The 17,017-nt window shown below is 37.6% G+C and overlaps 1 protein-coding gene across 3 annotated transcripts in view; it reads right to left on the bottom strand.

Moving 5' to 3' along the window:
• Positions 1-17,017, bottom strand: part of Pde1a (phosphodiesterase 1A) — a 313,193-nt gene that overhangs the window by 62,243 nt on the left and 233,933 nt on the right. For all 3 annotated transcript variants that reach the window (XM_033756279.1, XM_033756277.1, XM_033756280.1), the window contains 3 exons: positions 9,825-10,007; positions 5,002-5,068; positions 517-633 (listed from right to left, as the gene is read on the bottom strand). In XM_033756279.1, coding sequence (XP_033612170.1) covers positions 517-633; positions 5,002-5,068; positions 9,825-10,007 — 367 coding nt within the window. The remainder of the gene's footprint in view (positions 1-516; positions 634-5,001; positions 5,069-9,824; positions 10,008-17,017) is intronic.

Here is a 17,017-nt window from a genome sequence, read left to right as displayed (position 1 = left end):
AGGAATGGGTTAAAATGGACACCCTCCCAGTCCTTTCTACCTCTAATAATACTGTGATTCTCCAGAAAGTGATGCAAGTTGCAAGTTGCAGACTGCTCAAAAGACTGGGTCAAGTCTGTTGCTTAGAGGGCTCCAAATGAAGTTAATTGGAAGCCCTATAATTTCAGTTTAAGAAAACCTGCCAATATAGGTTATTTCTACTTTTTAAGAAGAATAGAGATCTATCATATTCCTTTGATTCATTGCTTCCAATCCCTACAGGAGTGTTCTGTGAAGAGCTCAGGCATTGTCAGGATTTTGTTATTTCCTGGCCCCAGCCCCTCCAGGTGTGTACACCGATAGGTCAGTGTGCTACACTGAATGATTCTACCGCAAGGTGACCTCAGCCCATGCTTCTGTGACATGCTGACTAGAAACATTCTAAAAGGCACTGGTTAATGCTTAATGTTCTACATTTTCATTCTTGTTTGAATAACTAATTCTAAGAGCATCTCATTTTCATTCCACATTTCTGACCTTGAAGCGGTTCATAAGATCATATCTGGTAAACAGTTCATAAATCATAAACTTCAGGCTGTGTTCTCCACTTGCTTCATTTAGGGCAAATACATCAAAAGACCATTTATCAACATCCTGTAGAAACAAAAAAAAAAAGAGTAAACACATTAGGGGGCCGAATCATATAGTCGCTGAAGCTTTTTATGGAAAATATTCCAAAACTTAGGAATTGTACATTCAGCAGAGCATTTTTCAGTGAATTAGGTTACGCTACATTTTACCAGAGGCTGATATGACAAGGTCACAAGAGTGAGGCCATCATGTCTAGTGAGCTCCAAGATCTTCCCCTTTCTATCAGGGTCTCGCACAGACGTAATAAGCCTGACCACACCATCACACGGCCTTTCTCTTTACTCTGTCCAGCTCCCTGCCACCAATCCTCTTCCCGGAACGGACCCCCTTCGAGGTAGACCTGCTAGGGATACGGCTGATGTCAAATGAGGATTAAAGGCCAACGGCCCGTGCGACCCACTCTGGATGGCTCGGAATTTCAGCATGAGTTAGTACTTTGGCTTAAAGCTTTGATATATTCCATCCTTTCTAGGGATAAAAATAAGAAACAGAGATAGAATATGTGCTATCTTATTTCTATTGGCTGGGTGGGTCACCTAGTGGTGACAGAAGGAAATGCGTTCTTTGAGGAAGGAGGGTAGTAATTTTGCCATTTCACACGGGTTTGTAGGGAAGCAAGAGACCTGTAGGGAACAGGTACCCTGGGTACCTGTCAGGAGTAGTACCCCTTACAGAGGTAGAGGGAGCAGGAAGCGGTGATATCCAACTACTTCATAATTGTGCCTTAAAAAACCCTGAAGAAGCACAGTATTCGGATGTAAAGATGGTCGGGAACTGTCAGCAAAGAAGGCCCAGCAATTATACACATACAGCAGCTTTAGTATTGAACAATATACGCAGACAGCCTTAAAGTTATATCAATTTTAAGTGGCACTGTTAGTTTCGTGTACCTCTCCCCACCTCACCACCCATACTGGGGATTAAATTCAGGTCCTTTACATAGAGCATGTTATATCCCCAGACTGGTAATTTTTTGAGACAAAGTATTGCTAAGTTGCCGGTCTCAAATTTGCAGTCCTCCTGCCTCAGCCTCCCAGAGTGCTGGGATTACAGGACTATGCCACCATGCCCAACTTCAGTTATCTTTTTAGCATTCTTATGAAAGCCAGCTTAACGTGCTGTAACATAGCAAAATTCAGCCGAAGTTCTCATAAAAAGTATTCCAGCCATTTCTTTGAAAAACACTTCCCTTGAAAAATAATAACAGCCTCATATGGTACTTTCAGTCACTCGGAACCAAACACCAATGAAATATGTTTTGGTTTACTTCTCTGCCATTATGAAATTTCTGCTATTTGCCTCTACTTTGATTCCCATACACTTGCTTGATCTCTTTGTAAATTAAAAATCTTCTCTCGAGGTTTGGTTTAAAGGATTTTTACTGTGAGGAAAGCTCTAAGGAGGCCAACAAATCTTTCATCAAATTCCAAAGCCAACAGGGAAGAGTGAGCACAAACTCTTCCAAGCCTGCTGTTTACAATTTCAGCTGGGGGTTCCCACAGAGTGAGGGCTTAGCTCTCTGTTTCTCAGGGGGTTCATAAGCAGCAATGATTTACATGTGTGGATGCTGTGCTGTTCCTCTGAGCACAAGACAAAGGGTTTTCTCAGAAAAAAAAATGTTATTTGACTAAGATATTCTTCACTGGTGATATTTCCTCGCTCAGCCTCTTAGTTTGTGTGATTTAATGAAGTGGCATTTTAGAAAAATACATTCTTTTTTATTGAAATGATTTTAGACTTTTATGTCATTTTGTTTCGTTTTGCCATACTGGGGACTGAACCCAGGGCTACAACCCCAGCTGTTTTTGTTGTTGTTGTTGTTATTTGGAGATAGGGTCTTGCGTATTTTCCCAGTTTGTGCTTGAATTTGTAATCTTCCTGCCTCAGCCTCCCAGAGTCCCATGCCTGGGACTATAGGCATCATTGATCACACCTGACTTCTAGTTGGTTTTTAAACAAAAGTTTTAAAAACGAATAATATAAAAATAAGTAATTTCCTTGCATATAGTTGAGGAAATAATAGGAAAGGCAAACTCTTTCAAGAATATAGGAGTAATTAATATTTTCTAGTGTGGTATTTTAATTATATTTTTATCATACTTTTAAAATCTATAAAGAAGCATTTGAGAAAATGAACACCTTTTTAGGTTAGTGAGATTTAAATTTAATATCCCACAGAGAAAAGTCAAATGTTGTGTTTTTTGGTATCGGGAATCAAACTCATAGCCTTGCACTTGCTAGGCTTCCCTGCCTGAGAAAAGTTTAATGTGAAGAGGATGCTTAAAAGGAAATTAAAACACACAAATATTCAAGGGTAGGGGAAAAGAAATAAGGGAAAAGAAAAAATATGATAAAAGGAAAAAATGGAAATAAAGTATTTGTAAATAGGGAGGAGAGGAGGGGCTGAAGGGAGGGCAGGGGTATGGGGCAAAAATGAGAACCAAGACCTGTCGTGTAAAGGTACCAGATCCCAATGAGGAATGTAACTGTACTTTATACCTAAAATGTACCAATAAACTCAATAAATACTGGAAAAATAGGAAAATAATAATCAGAAATAAAAGAGTCTAAGATTATCTGTTCCCTATAACTTATAAATTCTGGATGACACAGGACAACTACCACAATGTTTTCTCAGGAGACAAAGTTGAATTCTCCCAACAACATTAAGAGACTGAAAGAAATAATAAATTTAGGGGGCAAGCCCAAAAATTACTGCTGTAGAAATAACACCAGGACAAATGTGCATGTGGAAATAAACACAAGAGCCCCAAATTTCCTAATTTCAGAGCATTGACTCCAGTTACTTACTTCTAACACCTATAATTCTGCAATTACACCTCAGGTTAGGGCAGTATCAGGAGAAGTCAAACATAAGAGACAAATTTCTTTTTCCTCCGTAATTTTATATTGAGTATTTTCTCATATGTAAGAATTTAAATAATTTTCTAATAGTGAAGTTTTGTCATGTAAATATAACTTAACATCTTCTCGCAATGCCTTTAACTCTTCCCTAACCCTAGTGCACACATAACAAAATACTGTATGTATATTCTGACAAGCACAGGTGCCACCTGAAGACAGAATTCAAGATTCGCTTCAAGCCTGAAGAAGAAAACCACACACTACGTGCACACACGCAAATGTGCGTATGTATCCACTGACACAATCTGTTAGTGTAAATAAATCCTCATGTGAGTCTACAGAGTTTGGAACACCTTGTAGGAGGTGTAATCAGAATCTATGGTGAATGTTTAAATTTAAAAAATTGTTACAGTAAAAGAATCCCCCTTCAAACACACCCTCGTGCTTCAAACTCCTCCTTTGTGAGTGTCTTTATGAGGTGTGAGGACAGAGGATGCTGCTGTTGAGTGCCATCCCAGGGGAAGATGGGCCGCTAAAAAACAAAAACATTACAGTGGGTCCTCATCCACCTTATTCACCAGATCTGTGCCCATGCTACTTCTTGCTGTTCCCCAAAGTCAAAATGATCATAAAAGGGAAACATTTTTAATTGATTCAAGATATTAAGGCAACCAGAAGATCACAAGCACTCATGAAAGAAGACTATCAGAACTGCTTCAGGACGTGGCAAGAATTATGATAGCTGAGTTAGAAACTAATATGGAGTCAGAGAGTGACTGGGCCCTTGAGGAAATCAGCGAAGAGGAGACACAAAATCTGTGTCTGGAAATGAATCCGAAGACCGCCGAGGTTCAACATGGAGATGCGGCAACTTGAAATTATACTGTAATTAACATCACCTGGTCCAGTGAGCCTCGGTGGGCATCAGACACACAGATTGGCAACCAGAACATCCCCTTCCAAGAATGCCTTTGTTCTTTCTATGTACACTTGCTACATGCCTTGTCTCTCCTACTGGATCAATATAAGCTAAGTGACTATTCTCATTATCCTATAGCATGAGTGTAGTTTGACCTGTCTTGCTGTATAAATTTACCCCTGAAAAAGAGCCCTGGTGGCCACCCGCTCCTGGAAATCCAGGAGCTGTGCTTCTCCTTATTTGCAATAAAACCTCCTAACTTCCCCCAATGATGAGACCACATTCAGCTCATCTGACATCTTAAAAGAGTTTAGAGTTATTTTCCCCAAAAGAATAATGGGATTAATGTGTTAGAAGCAAGGAGTATTTTGAGGGGAGTCAATGGCCATGTGTCTTTTATTGAAATACATTTAAAAAAAATTAATCACCATAATTTCCGATCATACTTTCTATTTTGTAAATGGTTAAAACAGTTTTTACATTCCAACATGTAGGTTGCAGCAAAATACTCTCATTTTCCCCCAGCCGCTTTCTGAAGATTTTTCAGAACAACTTTCATAAAATAAAAATAATTGAGATCATTTCACCTTTAATGTTACTATGACAGCTGCTGGATATGCCAAACCAACCATGTGATAGCTTTTCCTGTACATCCTGAAAAAAAAATAAGTGTAAGCATAAACATTAAGTGTAAACATTTGCTCAAATTCTGCAGCTATTAACTATAAGGGAAAAGATTATTCTTGACTTGTTTATTTTTTATCATTCCTTTCATGGCAACAATGATAACCACAGCCGCCACTTAGCTGTCTACAAAGTGACAGATGTTAATAACACATTGCTTACTCACCACCACTTTATCAAATTAATTTGATTTGATTTCCAGGTAAGGCTGTCTTCCCCTGAATTTCATCTAATAAAAAGAGTGATTGTACTTTCTCATAGGTCGCCATATCCGTCCTAGCAGGATCTTCTTCTACATCCATTTGTGTGCCAAAATTTTTAGAATGGAAGTTGAATGTCATGAAAATACCTTCGTTAAAGATTTTCACTTCTATTTCTTGCAAAGTGGAAATTATAGGAGGGTATATGTAGCAGCATTAATATTGGTACAGCTTTACTATACTGGGAGATATTATACTGACAAAAATTACTTACATTTGTTCAAATTGTCAGCCAGTATAATTTAAGCAAGATTGTTTAGAAAGAAAAAAAGTTCTCTCTGTTTCTACATTAATCAGTAACAAAAATATTTTTTAATCAGTAATTTGCAAATGGTTTGACTTTTCCATTTTCTTATGGGAAATCAAAATGAAACAAACCAAATATAAGAAACCCTCCATGCCTTTATAGGTGCACAAAATCCAGAGCTATCCTAGTGTGCAAAAATAGCAAATTTCTATTTGGGAACATGAAGGATACTCATGACTCCTCCACACAGTCCTGGGAAGAAATAGTTGAATTGATTCTTAATCATGTACCTTAATTTTTATATCAAGCTAGTGTAGTCCTAGACTATAGGACTGTAATAATTGCTTCCCCCCAAATGTCTATGTGATGCCATAATTTGATTAGATATAATAATAAGAATGTTCAATATAGGAAAGTCATGTAGAAAATATTCTCCATATTTTATAAAATCACTAGAAGACACTAACCTTTAGAATCAATATATTAAAAATCCATGAGACATATATTCAATTTCTATGTAGAAGCTATCATTTAAAAAAAGACAATAAGAACTACATAGCTCATGATTTCTTTGAAAATATTGAATTCTTGGAAACTCAAAATTACAACATTGTGTTTACTTATATCTCTAGCCTAAACTTTCCTATCCTCTCATTTGATCCCAAGGACTTTACTTACTTTCCTGATTTAGTTTTATGTTTATTTTAAAATGACTGTAATTATTTTTGGAAGCAAGTGAGCAGGCATAACAAAAACTTATCTATATCTTCAGATAAGCTTATAAATAATAAGTACTTATATTCATTATTCAACTGAGATATGTATAATTATTCTAAGCCTGCAGAGAACAAAAGCAGTAATCACACCATGAAAGACAGAGAAAATGATTACTGCCAATATGGACATTTAGTGGTAGGATTTACAGGGAACAAATAGTCTTTTCTACTTATTTTTCCAGTCATTATTGCAAAAAATGGTGATTCAGGGTAATGGGGAGGGTAATGAAGGGGGAATAGCTCAATATAAAAACCAATGAGGAACAAGAATCTCTAATTAACATTAAATCAGTTTGATTTCATGGCATAGCAGTGATTGTGGGGCAGCAAAGAGACCACATGCTTTGAATCATGTCAGGCACGTGCTGTGTGACCTTAAGGACACTATTTAATGTTATTCATTTGTAAAATGAGAAATTTTAGCTTTTGTGAGAAGCAAAGGATATACATGCCTGGCATAAACAAACAAACAAAAAATACACAAAAGCTTTCACTACGGCTTTCTCATGGCTCTGTAGCCAATTCCCTTGGTTCCATATCACTTTTTTTTCATGGTTCCCTGGGGACAAAAAGCCTTGTGCTATTTGAGAAGTTTCCCCATTGTCATACTTTTCTAATCCTATAATCAGGAATAGAATTCTAGAATTAAACAATTAGAAATAAAATTAGATGAAAATGAAGATGACTTCCCTGGAATTGGAGAAACCTTTGATCTAGTTACCCATTTACTTCTGTAAATAGGTGATATATGGAAAACGTTTCTGAGAAATAATGAATTTCTTGGGAAACTACAAGTAAGTCATGAAAATGTGGTGGATTATTTTTGGAAGTTCTCACTCTAATTACAAAATACAATTTAAAAAGCTTTACAAAAGCCCTGCTGCCTCGTACCAGGCACTGTGCTAGGAGACAGATTATTTAGCGGAGACCAAGAAAAGCATACTGACTCCATGTGGTTTATTTTAATGTGAAGTGATTTTAAAAAGATACACAACACGATTCCAAGGGGCGATATTTCAAAGGTGATTTACTGGTTAAAGAGGAGATTGGAATATTCAGAGTGACTGAGGAAGGCCTCTGGAATGATAGAAAGGGGCTGCCAATGATGAGGGCAGGAAGAATCATTTCTGACAGAAAGAACTGAAGGATTCTTCCATTTCCAAAACAGGAAAGAGTTTAGAAATGTTCTTGGAATTGAAAGTAGGCCAGTATCAATGTTCAGGCAAGGATTGCTAGAAACTAACTGGGGCCTGGATAGGCAAGGCCTAGTTATCAAGTGAAACAGAAAGCCGTCAGATGGCTTTGATTTTAAGGGTGACAGGAGCCAATTTATAAAGCTACAATATTGTCGCGAATGGTGTGTGGAGAGAAGTGAGGGAAAGGTGAGCCAGCGGGAAATATTCTGCTGTCAGATAATAGAGGCCTAGATTAGGGGGCCAGAAAACAAGTAGTAGTTTCAGGACCATTCAGGTGAACTGACAGGACTTGCTGAGGTATTTGAATTTTGAGAGGAAAGCACCAGGAAAGGGAGCAACAAAGCTTCCAGAACCCTTCTCATTTTCAGGATTGGAGATAATTGTTTTTGAAGATCCAGGACAAACATGTCACTAATGGAGACCCAACAGTGATAAAATAGATTTCATTTCTAAATGCTATAAGGATATTAATTTTAAGGTTGCTTACTAATTTAATCACTATGGCATATTTTTATATTCCTATAGCATATTAAATAAAATTTATTTGGGGTAATACATGAAAACAGTGGAGATCCGGAATGTCAATACTCTTTATCAAATTCTTCTTACCCTTGCCTTGAGCGGAAATGCAAATTCACTTGATTTTCATGCAGAGTTTGTATTTCTCTTTGGTTTGCCTAGTTCTGTGATATTTTCTTAAATGAAGGAGACAAAACATATATTCCTTCAGCAAATCAAACATGCTCTTTTATTTGTGATTCTCTCACTGACTTTTAAAAATACTCTGTAGATATTTTAAATTTGGTGCTATGGGAAATAACTTTAACACTTGTCTGTGTTGTTTTAAAAAATAGGTATATGGTGAGAGACACTCTCTCTTCTCAGCCCTGCCTCCCTTCCTCCTTGCCTCAAATATCTGGTCCCAGTGGTAAAATGGGAACAAGATGTACCAAGGAGAATGGGTCAGATCACCAAGTTAATCACACTGTTTGTAAGGTTCTTTTATTTAAGCCAATTCCATATAGTTAAGAAATTTGAAAAGTAATTTGAACAATTGCTCAGAAGATGTTATTTTGGAAGATATAGCTACATTTCAGGTATTAGAAGCTTCATGTGCTACAGTAATAAAATATCTTTAAAAACTGCATAATATGGGTGAAGGGAGGGCAGGGACAAGGGGGAAAAAATGAGAACCAAGACATGTTGTATAAAGGTACAAGATCCAAATGATGAATGTAACTGTACTGTATACCTAAAATGTACCAATAAACTCAATTTTTTAAAAAAAATGCATAGTATTATTCTTCATGTAATGCATTCTTATTTAAATTTTTAAAAATCCAAGGGTCCATCCAATTATTCTGTAACAGAGTAAAATTAAAGTTTGTAAAGTGTATTGGAAATAATGGGCACAAATATATATATATATATATTTTTTTTTTAAACTGTAGTCTCCTTTAAATTTGAAGCACATTTTGAAAAAAAATCTGTTTCTCACTTTCCTTAGTTTTTAAATTTTAAAATAATGTTTATATATAACAATTATTTTAATCTAAGAGGTTTTTATAACTACTTTTCAGCTTTGTCAAGCATATTTATTTGGGGTATTATTTTTAGTTTTAGTTCTGAAATATCTTGTTTCCTAGAAAGAAAAATAAATTGTGCTTTTAAAAGTTAAAAGAATTCAGACTTGGGTCCTATTAAAATGTGTTTCACATTGGAAATGCTCATGATTAGATTCCATGGTCTAGGAGCCATTGGATACCTCTTACTCCAGTAACAGAAATATAAAATAAATAATCTTTCCAAAGATGAAAATAAAAGAAATTTCCTTCCATAAATAAAAGATCCTTAGGGCAGAAAAAAAGCCTGCTGGAGTTGGACAATGTAGAATTTATTTTATTGATATTACATTTTATTCAGGTAAAATTAGTCATATAACATATGAAGGTGGTAGAACTTTTTAAACAGTTCCTCACAACCAATCATTTGAGAAGTTGTTCAAATAATGCCTTTGTTTTCAGTCTTCAAGTCAGCTTAATATAAATAAAAATGATACACCCAGGATAAGGTATTTTTACTATAGGAAAGTTTATCATAAAGCTCTAAATCTGTTCATTCTAGTCATATTTACAGTTGTAGTTTTCCTCCATGAGTAAAATTAGAGGCCTCTTATAACTTTAATATAATGATATATTTGCTACCTTTTGGATTTTTCTGTCTGAAGATACCGACAAATGAGCCTACCTTTCCACAAAAATTCCAGCTTGGACGGCATGCACAATGCTTCGAAATTTAGGTTTCTCCTCTGGCTTCTTTTTTGTCATCCCCATTTTCCGTGTAAAGGTAGAAGCCAGCCAGTCCCGGACTTCTGATGGGACTGAGTCAGTCTGAATGTCACTGAGCTCATCTTCGGTGTCCAGCAATCTTCTACAGAAATTCATACAAATGAGACGTTAGAGAAAAATGAATAAAAACTGGTACGAAGAGAATAAGTATCACAGTGGGATTTTTAAAATGGCAAATCACTTTCCTTAATGTGAACAATTTAACAAAAGAAAAAATATTGAGTTCACATTTGGAAAGCTCTTATTTTCTCAACTTGATCATTTTCTGAAGGCTAGAATAGACACAAGTGTGGGCACCTTCCCAAACACTGAAGTACAATACCAATCAATTATGAACATTCTAATAACAAAACCAGGAAAAGTTAGGACGGAATTCATAAACAGATGTCTGCATTAAAGCAACTAGAGTAGAAGGAAAAAGGGGATTGAAATCATAACAGTTGTCTTATATTTATTGATTATATGTACAACACACAAGCCATAGAGTATGTTTTTTGAAGAAGGTTTGGGGTTTCCAAAAGTCACTCACAGGTGATACTTCACCGAATAAGCATCTCTCAGTTTAAAAAAAAAAAACAAAAAACAAAAAATAATTTTTAAAAATCTTTCTGGTATCAACCTCATAGATTTTAATAAGTGAAAAGAAAGAAGAAAGCAAAGAAAGGTAAATGAATTATAGGTGTACCTCTGTATCTGTGGGAAACTGATTCTAGGACATCCCCTGATCCCTAAGGTACTCAAATCACTGCTCAAGGCCAAGATCCAATGGTGGAGTATTTGCTTGTAATCTAAGCACATCCCCCCGTATCCTGCAGATCATCTCTACATCACTTATAATACTGAATATGATATAAATGCCACGGGAATAGTTGTTATACTGCATTGCTTAGGGGGCAATGACAAAGAAAAAAGCTTGTACAGTTGTTTTTTTCTGAATATTTTTGATCTGTATGTAGTTGAATCCCAGGGGTAGAAATCACAGATACAGAGGGGCAAATATATTTGAAAGCTCCTTTTAGGGGACTGGGCCCGGAAGTGGAGGAAACTCCAGATAAGAGTCAATTCTGGCTTCAGGGTGGAGATCCATGGGGTTAGAGCTACCAGCAAAGGAAATGACAGTGTGAAACAGTGAGCTGGACTTGAAACCACTGTCCCTCCTGTGTGAGCGCCAGGCAGGTAGCTATGACCAGCTGCCACTGAAGAAGAACAGGAAAAATGTCCTTATTCCAGGCCTGTGGGCTTCAGGGAGAAATGTCCTTATTTCCAGGACTGTTGGATTCAGTAATTAAAAGTTCCCTAGAGGCCTGCCTTGCAGGCGCAAAGACCTGAGTTCAATCCCTGGTAACAAAACAAAACAAAAAAAAAGTTCCCTAAAGGTCTAAATGGGCAAGAATGTGAGAAAGACTCCCCACAAAACACAAAGGAGCTTCACACAACAGAGGGGCAGTGCCTCTAAAAAGCACAGGGCAGCTCTGCTTGTCTTTGACTTGGTTATTTCCTTAGTAACTCAGAGCTCTTTGGGTGCCCGTTAGCTTTGACCTTTGGGACCTGATGGCTTTGATAAATCTCTTTGCACAGAATAAGGCCTTCAGGTTACAGGCTGACGCAGGGAAGGCATCCAGAGTCTGAAGGACTTGCTAAAGCCTCAGGGACTAGCTGAATACATCTCAAGGAGCCAGGATAAAATAACGGACAAAAAGGATGAGGGCCACTCAGAAGACTAGAGGCTCAGAAGACAGTCTTCAGAAGAGTAAATTTTCAGTTTTTTTACATGACCTCCCAGACACATGCAGAAGATGGTTGGTTTTACATGGTATTCAATAAGCACAAATAATCCGTAAAAAAACCAATGTACTCTTGAATGCAGGAGTTACAAAACTGCACATACATTTCAAGGTAAAAGAAACATATTTGGATTTTAACATTAACTAATACTCACTTTATATTATTTTTAATTTGCTTTAGGTTCTTCTGTGTGCATGATTTTGATTTTCCTTTAGAAACGCAACTCTGTGCTTCAACACAAAACTCTTTTTTGGCCTTTTTGCCCATTCGAAACTAGATTCCTTGGCTCAGTTTAGCAAGATATATATCACATGACTTGAACATTTCTTTAAAGTTATGCCATTTCTCTTATCTGTTGTACAGAGATCAGATGAAGCCAAAGAACATAGAATAAGAATCACTGAGGTGTAATTCTGTGATGTCACCATGGTTCCAACATTCTGCTGCTGCTTTGCTTGATCACCTGATCTAACTAGAATGAGAGACATGCAGTCACGGTTGCCAATTTCCCCACAGCATATGTGGCGTTGATGACCTTCAGGCAGTGCATCCTGAACTCATAATTATCCGAGAGAGATCATCAAACATAATGAGATTCTTTGTTTTCTGTTGTGTTTGTTTGTTGGTTTGTTTTGGGATTGGACTGGAGTCCTTGCACTTGCAAGGCAGGCAGCAGAACCTCTGAGCTAAAGCCCCTGGCCCCATCAAACATAATGAGATCAGGGTGCAGAAAAAATAGTCCTCATATGAATGTATTATTCAGGAGTCTGCAGTCCTCAGTTAGAAGGCGTGAGGTTATTTATTGAGAAGGAAAGAACATAATTTTAGAGGGAAAATGACATGGATTAATGACTGGGTGTAGGAACAGAGGAAATGTGCATGTAAAGAGAAATGCATGGAATGTACTGTTACAGAACTAAAAAAGCAAATCTTGAAAAAGCAACAAATGCTTCTGTGGTGGCTAATTTGTCAACGTGGGTCTCCATACTGTCCGGTTGTTTAGTCAAATACCAGTCCTGATGCTGCTGTGGAGATTTTGTTTTTCACATGTGCTGAATACTTTGGTCAGACTGAGAGGAGTAGAGCAGCCTCCAGAGAGGGGCTGGGCCTCATGCAAACAGTGGAAGGCCTTAAGCATAAAAGACTGCAGGAGCCCCAAAGAGAAAAAGAAACACTGCCTTCACACTGTGACCTGAGTGCCTGGCAGAATTTCCAGCTTTCTGCCTGCCTTACAAATTTCAAGCCCCAACAATCCTACGAGCAGGGCCTGAAATCAGCCTCTCGTCATCCATGAATATTGTATGGTGATGACTGGTGTAGGTTATAAATCAGGTAGAAGATGAAGGCTCAGCTGCCTAGGAATATTCTTGTAAGAGAGCATATCAACCCTACTCTGGTTTTAAGATATAAAGTTTCGCCTTTTTTGTTGTCTTGACACAGTTTATGCTCAGGCTAGCCTTCGACTCAGGACCTTTCTGCCTCCGTTTTTACCAGTGCTGAGATAACCGGTGTGTGCCACTCTGCTCAGCTACAGATCTTGTTTGCAATTGACTAAAATCCTTAAAGCATTGTTCATCCAAACACTCTGTTGTTTAGGCATTTAAAAATATGGTCAATTGGTCTCCTTTCATATGGATGGATGGATAGATGTTTATTTGTGGGTGTGTTTGTGTTACTGAGGATTGAACCGCAAGTTTTCACTCTCAGCTACGTTTTCCAGCTTTTTCTTCTCTTCCTTTTCAAGCCTTCTTTATTTTTATTTATTTTGAGACAGGATCTTACTAAGTCACTAAACTGCCCAGGTTGGGCTCACACTTGCTATCCTCCTGAGTCAGCCCCCAAGTGCTGACATTACACACATGTACCACCATGCCTGGCTGGACTTAGAGTTTAATGGAAAGAGACTAAAAAGAGACCAAAGCTGATACAATGGATTAATTATGAAAGGAAACACTACTTTAAACAAGATAAAGGGGCAGGGAAATTGTTGTTTGACTTAAGAGCTGAAGGATGAGAATTACGTAGAGTATTCCAGACAGACAAAGGGAAAGCAAATGTAGAAGACCTGGGCCGGGGCAGTAGCAGCATATTAAGGGACAGCAAGGGTGCAAATGCAGCCAGACTGCACTGACAGGAAGCAGATACCAATATCAAGCCTTAAAATAATTTTGTTCTATTTGCGGTGGAAAGCTACTGAGATGTTTGAGCAGAATAATACAATTTATATTTCTGAAAGACCACTGCAAATTCTTTTAGGCTTTTCAAGAAGAATGTTTTCAGCTCAGTAAAAAGCCTATAATGATCTGGGTACTCTTGCAAAAGTGGTCTTTTATTTTGTAAATTTGTTACTTTTCTATTCCTTAATTACTAGGCATCATTTTTTTTCCTGCATACCCTTGTAGCATGTGGTTCGAAGTCCTAAGGCATTTTATTACTGTTTTCTCAAATTTTAACTACTTTTCTTCGCTGTGCCCCATTTGTCTGGGTTTCTTCTTTGGAGAAAAAGATTTTGTCTCTCAGTGATCTCTTTTATCTATTTTTCATATCTATAATTGTTCCACTAAGCCCTTTGTTTTAGTAATGCCTTTGCTTTCATTCTGTTTTGCTTACCTTATTTTTATATCCAAAGTATTTTACTTGCAAAACACTTCACTGTGTTTTTCATAATGTCTTTTCAATTTTGTGTCTTTGGAAGTGGCTTTCTATCATTTTATTTTCCTCGTCCACCTACTGCCTGGATTATGTGTGCCCATTATCAATTCTTTGCCTTGCATTATTTATGTTTAAAGCCCTTACAACTTTTTTTTCTCATTGAGTTTATTGGTACACTTTAGGTACACAGTACAGTTACATTCATCATTGGGGTCTTGTACCTTTACACGACATGTCTTGGTTCTCATTTTTTCCCCTTATCCCTGCCCTCCCTTCAACTCCTCCTCCCTTCCCCATTTACAAACACTTTATTTCCATTTTTTCATTTTATCATATTTTTCCTATTCCCTTATTACCTTTCCCCTACCCTTCCCACTTTCCCTACACCTTTAGCCCATTTCTTCCTATTTCATGTTATCAATTATATCATTAGGATCTTATGCACTATTATAGTTTTTCACACCAGAGAAACTATTTGGTATTTACACATGTGTGACTTATTTATTTCACTTAGGAGTATATCCTCAATATGTATCCATTTTCCTATGAATGAATCTAATTTCTCAAGCTTTGTGGCTGAGTAGTATTCTATTTTATAGAAAAACCACATCTTCTTTATCCAGTCTCCAAATGATGGAAAGCCCTTATAACTTTATACCACATTTATTACTTTTTGTACAATAGTGATATGAATTTCTTGAATTTATGGGAAGAGTTCACAAATACTTCAGTTCTCTGCACTATATTCTTTGCTATTGGTTTCCGCATCCCTTTTCCTACATTCTTACAGTATTTCTCATGGATTCTGTTTTTCTTTTTTATTGCTCATGTTTGGATGAGGCTTTTTTCTTACTGAATTAGGGGAGTGAAGGGAAAGTCTTGGTGAATGTGTACAATGGACAAGGAGAAACCCAGGGTGAGTCAGATGGTGGTGGGCTGGTGTGTAAGAACTGCTTTCAATTTCCTGTCTCTTCTGCCTACCAGAATGGGAAGTCATGGGTCTGCATCTCCAAGATGCCTCTCTGCTCCACAGCGCCATGGAAAATGCCTGTGCCTGTCTCTGATTGTCATCTGTTCACCTATCTGTCTTGCTACTCTAGTACCGAATGTGGCATGGGGCAGCCTCCATACTGCACCCGTGCATGGGGACCCTTTTATCCTGGACAGAGTCTCTGTGTCGGCTTTGAGAGTCAGTAACATTTGCTAGCAAACTCTATTTTGTCCTCACTAGCTAAGATCCACAATCCTAGGTGAGCTCTTCATTTAAAAAACAGTAGATTTTTTTTTTTTTAGTACATTTTAGGTATACAGAAAAATTGAATGGACAGTGCAGAGTTCTTATTCAACTCATCTGCACTGCAACCTTCACAGTTTAATAATAAGATAAGATAATGATAATAAAATAATAACAAGACACCGTATTATTGGTATCTTGTGTTTTGTGGCATATGTATTCCAATCAATAAGCTAATATTAATACATGGTTATGAATTAAAGTCAACAGTCTACAATAGGGCTCTCTCTTTGTGTTTTGAAAAACATATGTGTCTACCTTTATAATATCAAATAGAAACACTCTACTGTCTGGAAAACGTCCTCTATGTTCTGCCTATTCATTCCTCCTTCCTCCCCGCTCTCCAAGTCCATAGCACCGACTGATACCGTTACTGTCTTCATAGTTGTTTTTCCCAGACTCTCACACAGCTGTAGTTATACAGTAAAAGTTTTCCTTGTTTCAGACTGACCTTTTCACTTAGTAATGAGCATTTAAGGTTGCTCTATATCTTTTCATGGCTTGAAGTTCATTTCTTTTTATTGCTGAACAATATTCTGTTATCTGATTTTCTATAATTTTTAATGAATTCTGGAATTGAAGATGTCTCTGTTGCTTCCAAGTTCTGAGAATTATGAATGAGGTTCCTACAAACATTCATGTGCAGGATTTTTCAAAGTATTTGAATAAATACCAGTGAATACAATTACTGGATGATGTGGTAAAAGCTGGTTTGTAAAACTGCGCCAAATTGTCTTCCCAAGTTTTGTACTAGTTTGCATTCCTACCCGCAGTGCATGAGAGGCAAGCCAGGAGCGCCTCCTGCCCAGCCGACTGCAGTCTCTTACCTGGCCTCCTGGCTCTTGTCTGTGATCATTTGTCCCTCCTTCCCTCTGACTCTTTTGGTCTACATTAAACCAAGTCAACGCCTGCTTCATAAAATGGTTCATCTCCAGGCAAGTCTCCCTCCTCATTTCTCCACAGTTCACTGTTTCTTTGGTCCCAGCAACCCGCCCTTCATGCTGCATGCAGAGCTACCTAGCTTGCTTCTGCTTCTGGGCCTTTGTACTCACTGTGCTCTGCTTGGACTCTCTTACTCAAGACATTGGTGCGAGCCATTTCCTCACTGCATCCAGAGAGAAGGTGTCCTGGGCCCGTTAGTGAGCACTCAATTCTGTCTCTTTACCCTGAGATAGGCTCCTTAGCATTTACCACTGCACGATGCCATGCCCTGTGTTTACTGGTGTGTTTATTCATTCATTGTCTCCAGTCCCATGGACTGGACAAGAGAGTTGGTCTGTTTTTGTGTACTGTTGTATCGCCTGCATCTAAAATAGTGCCAGGAACAGAGTAGGGGGTCAATAATATTCATCAAATGATTA

Source organism: Fukomys damarensis, unplaced genomic scaffold (assembly GCF_012274545.1).
Source record: "Fukomys damarensis isolate Sample0158 unplaced genomic scaffold, DMR_v1.0_HiC HiC_scaffold_26, whole genome shotgun sequence".
NCBI lineage: Eukaryota > Metazoa > Chordata > Mammalia > Rodentia > Bathyergidae > Fukomys > Fukomys damarensis.
The sequence above is the reverse complement of the archived record's forward strand: the minus strand, read 5'-3'. Positions and strand labels throughout refer to the sequence as shown.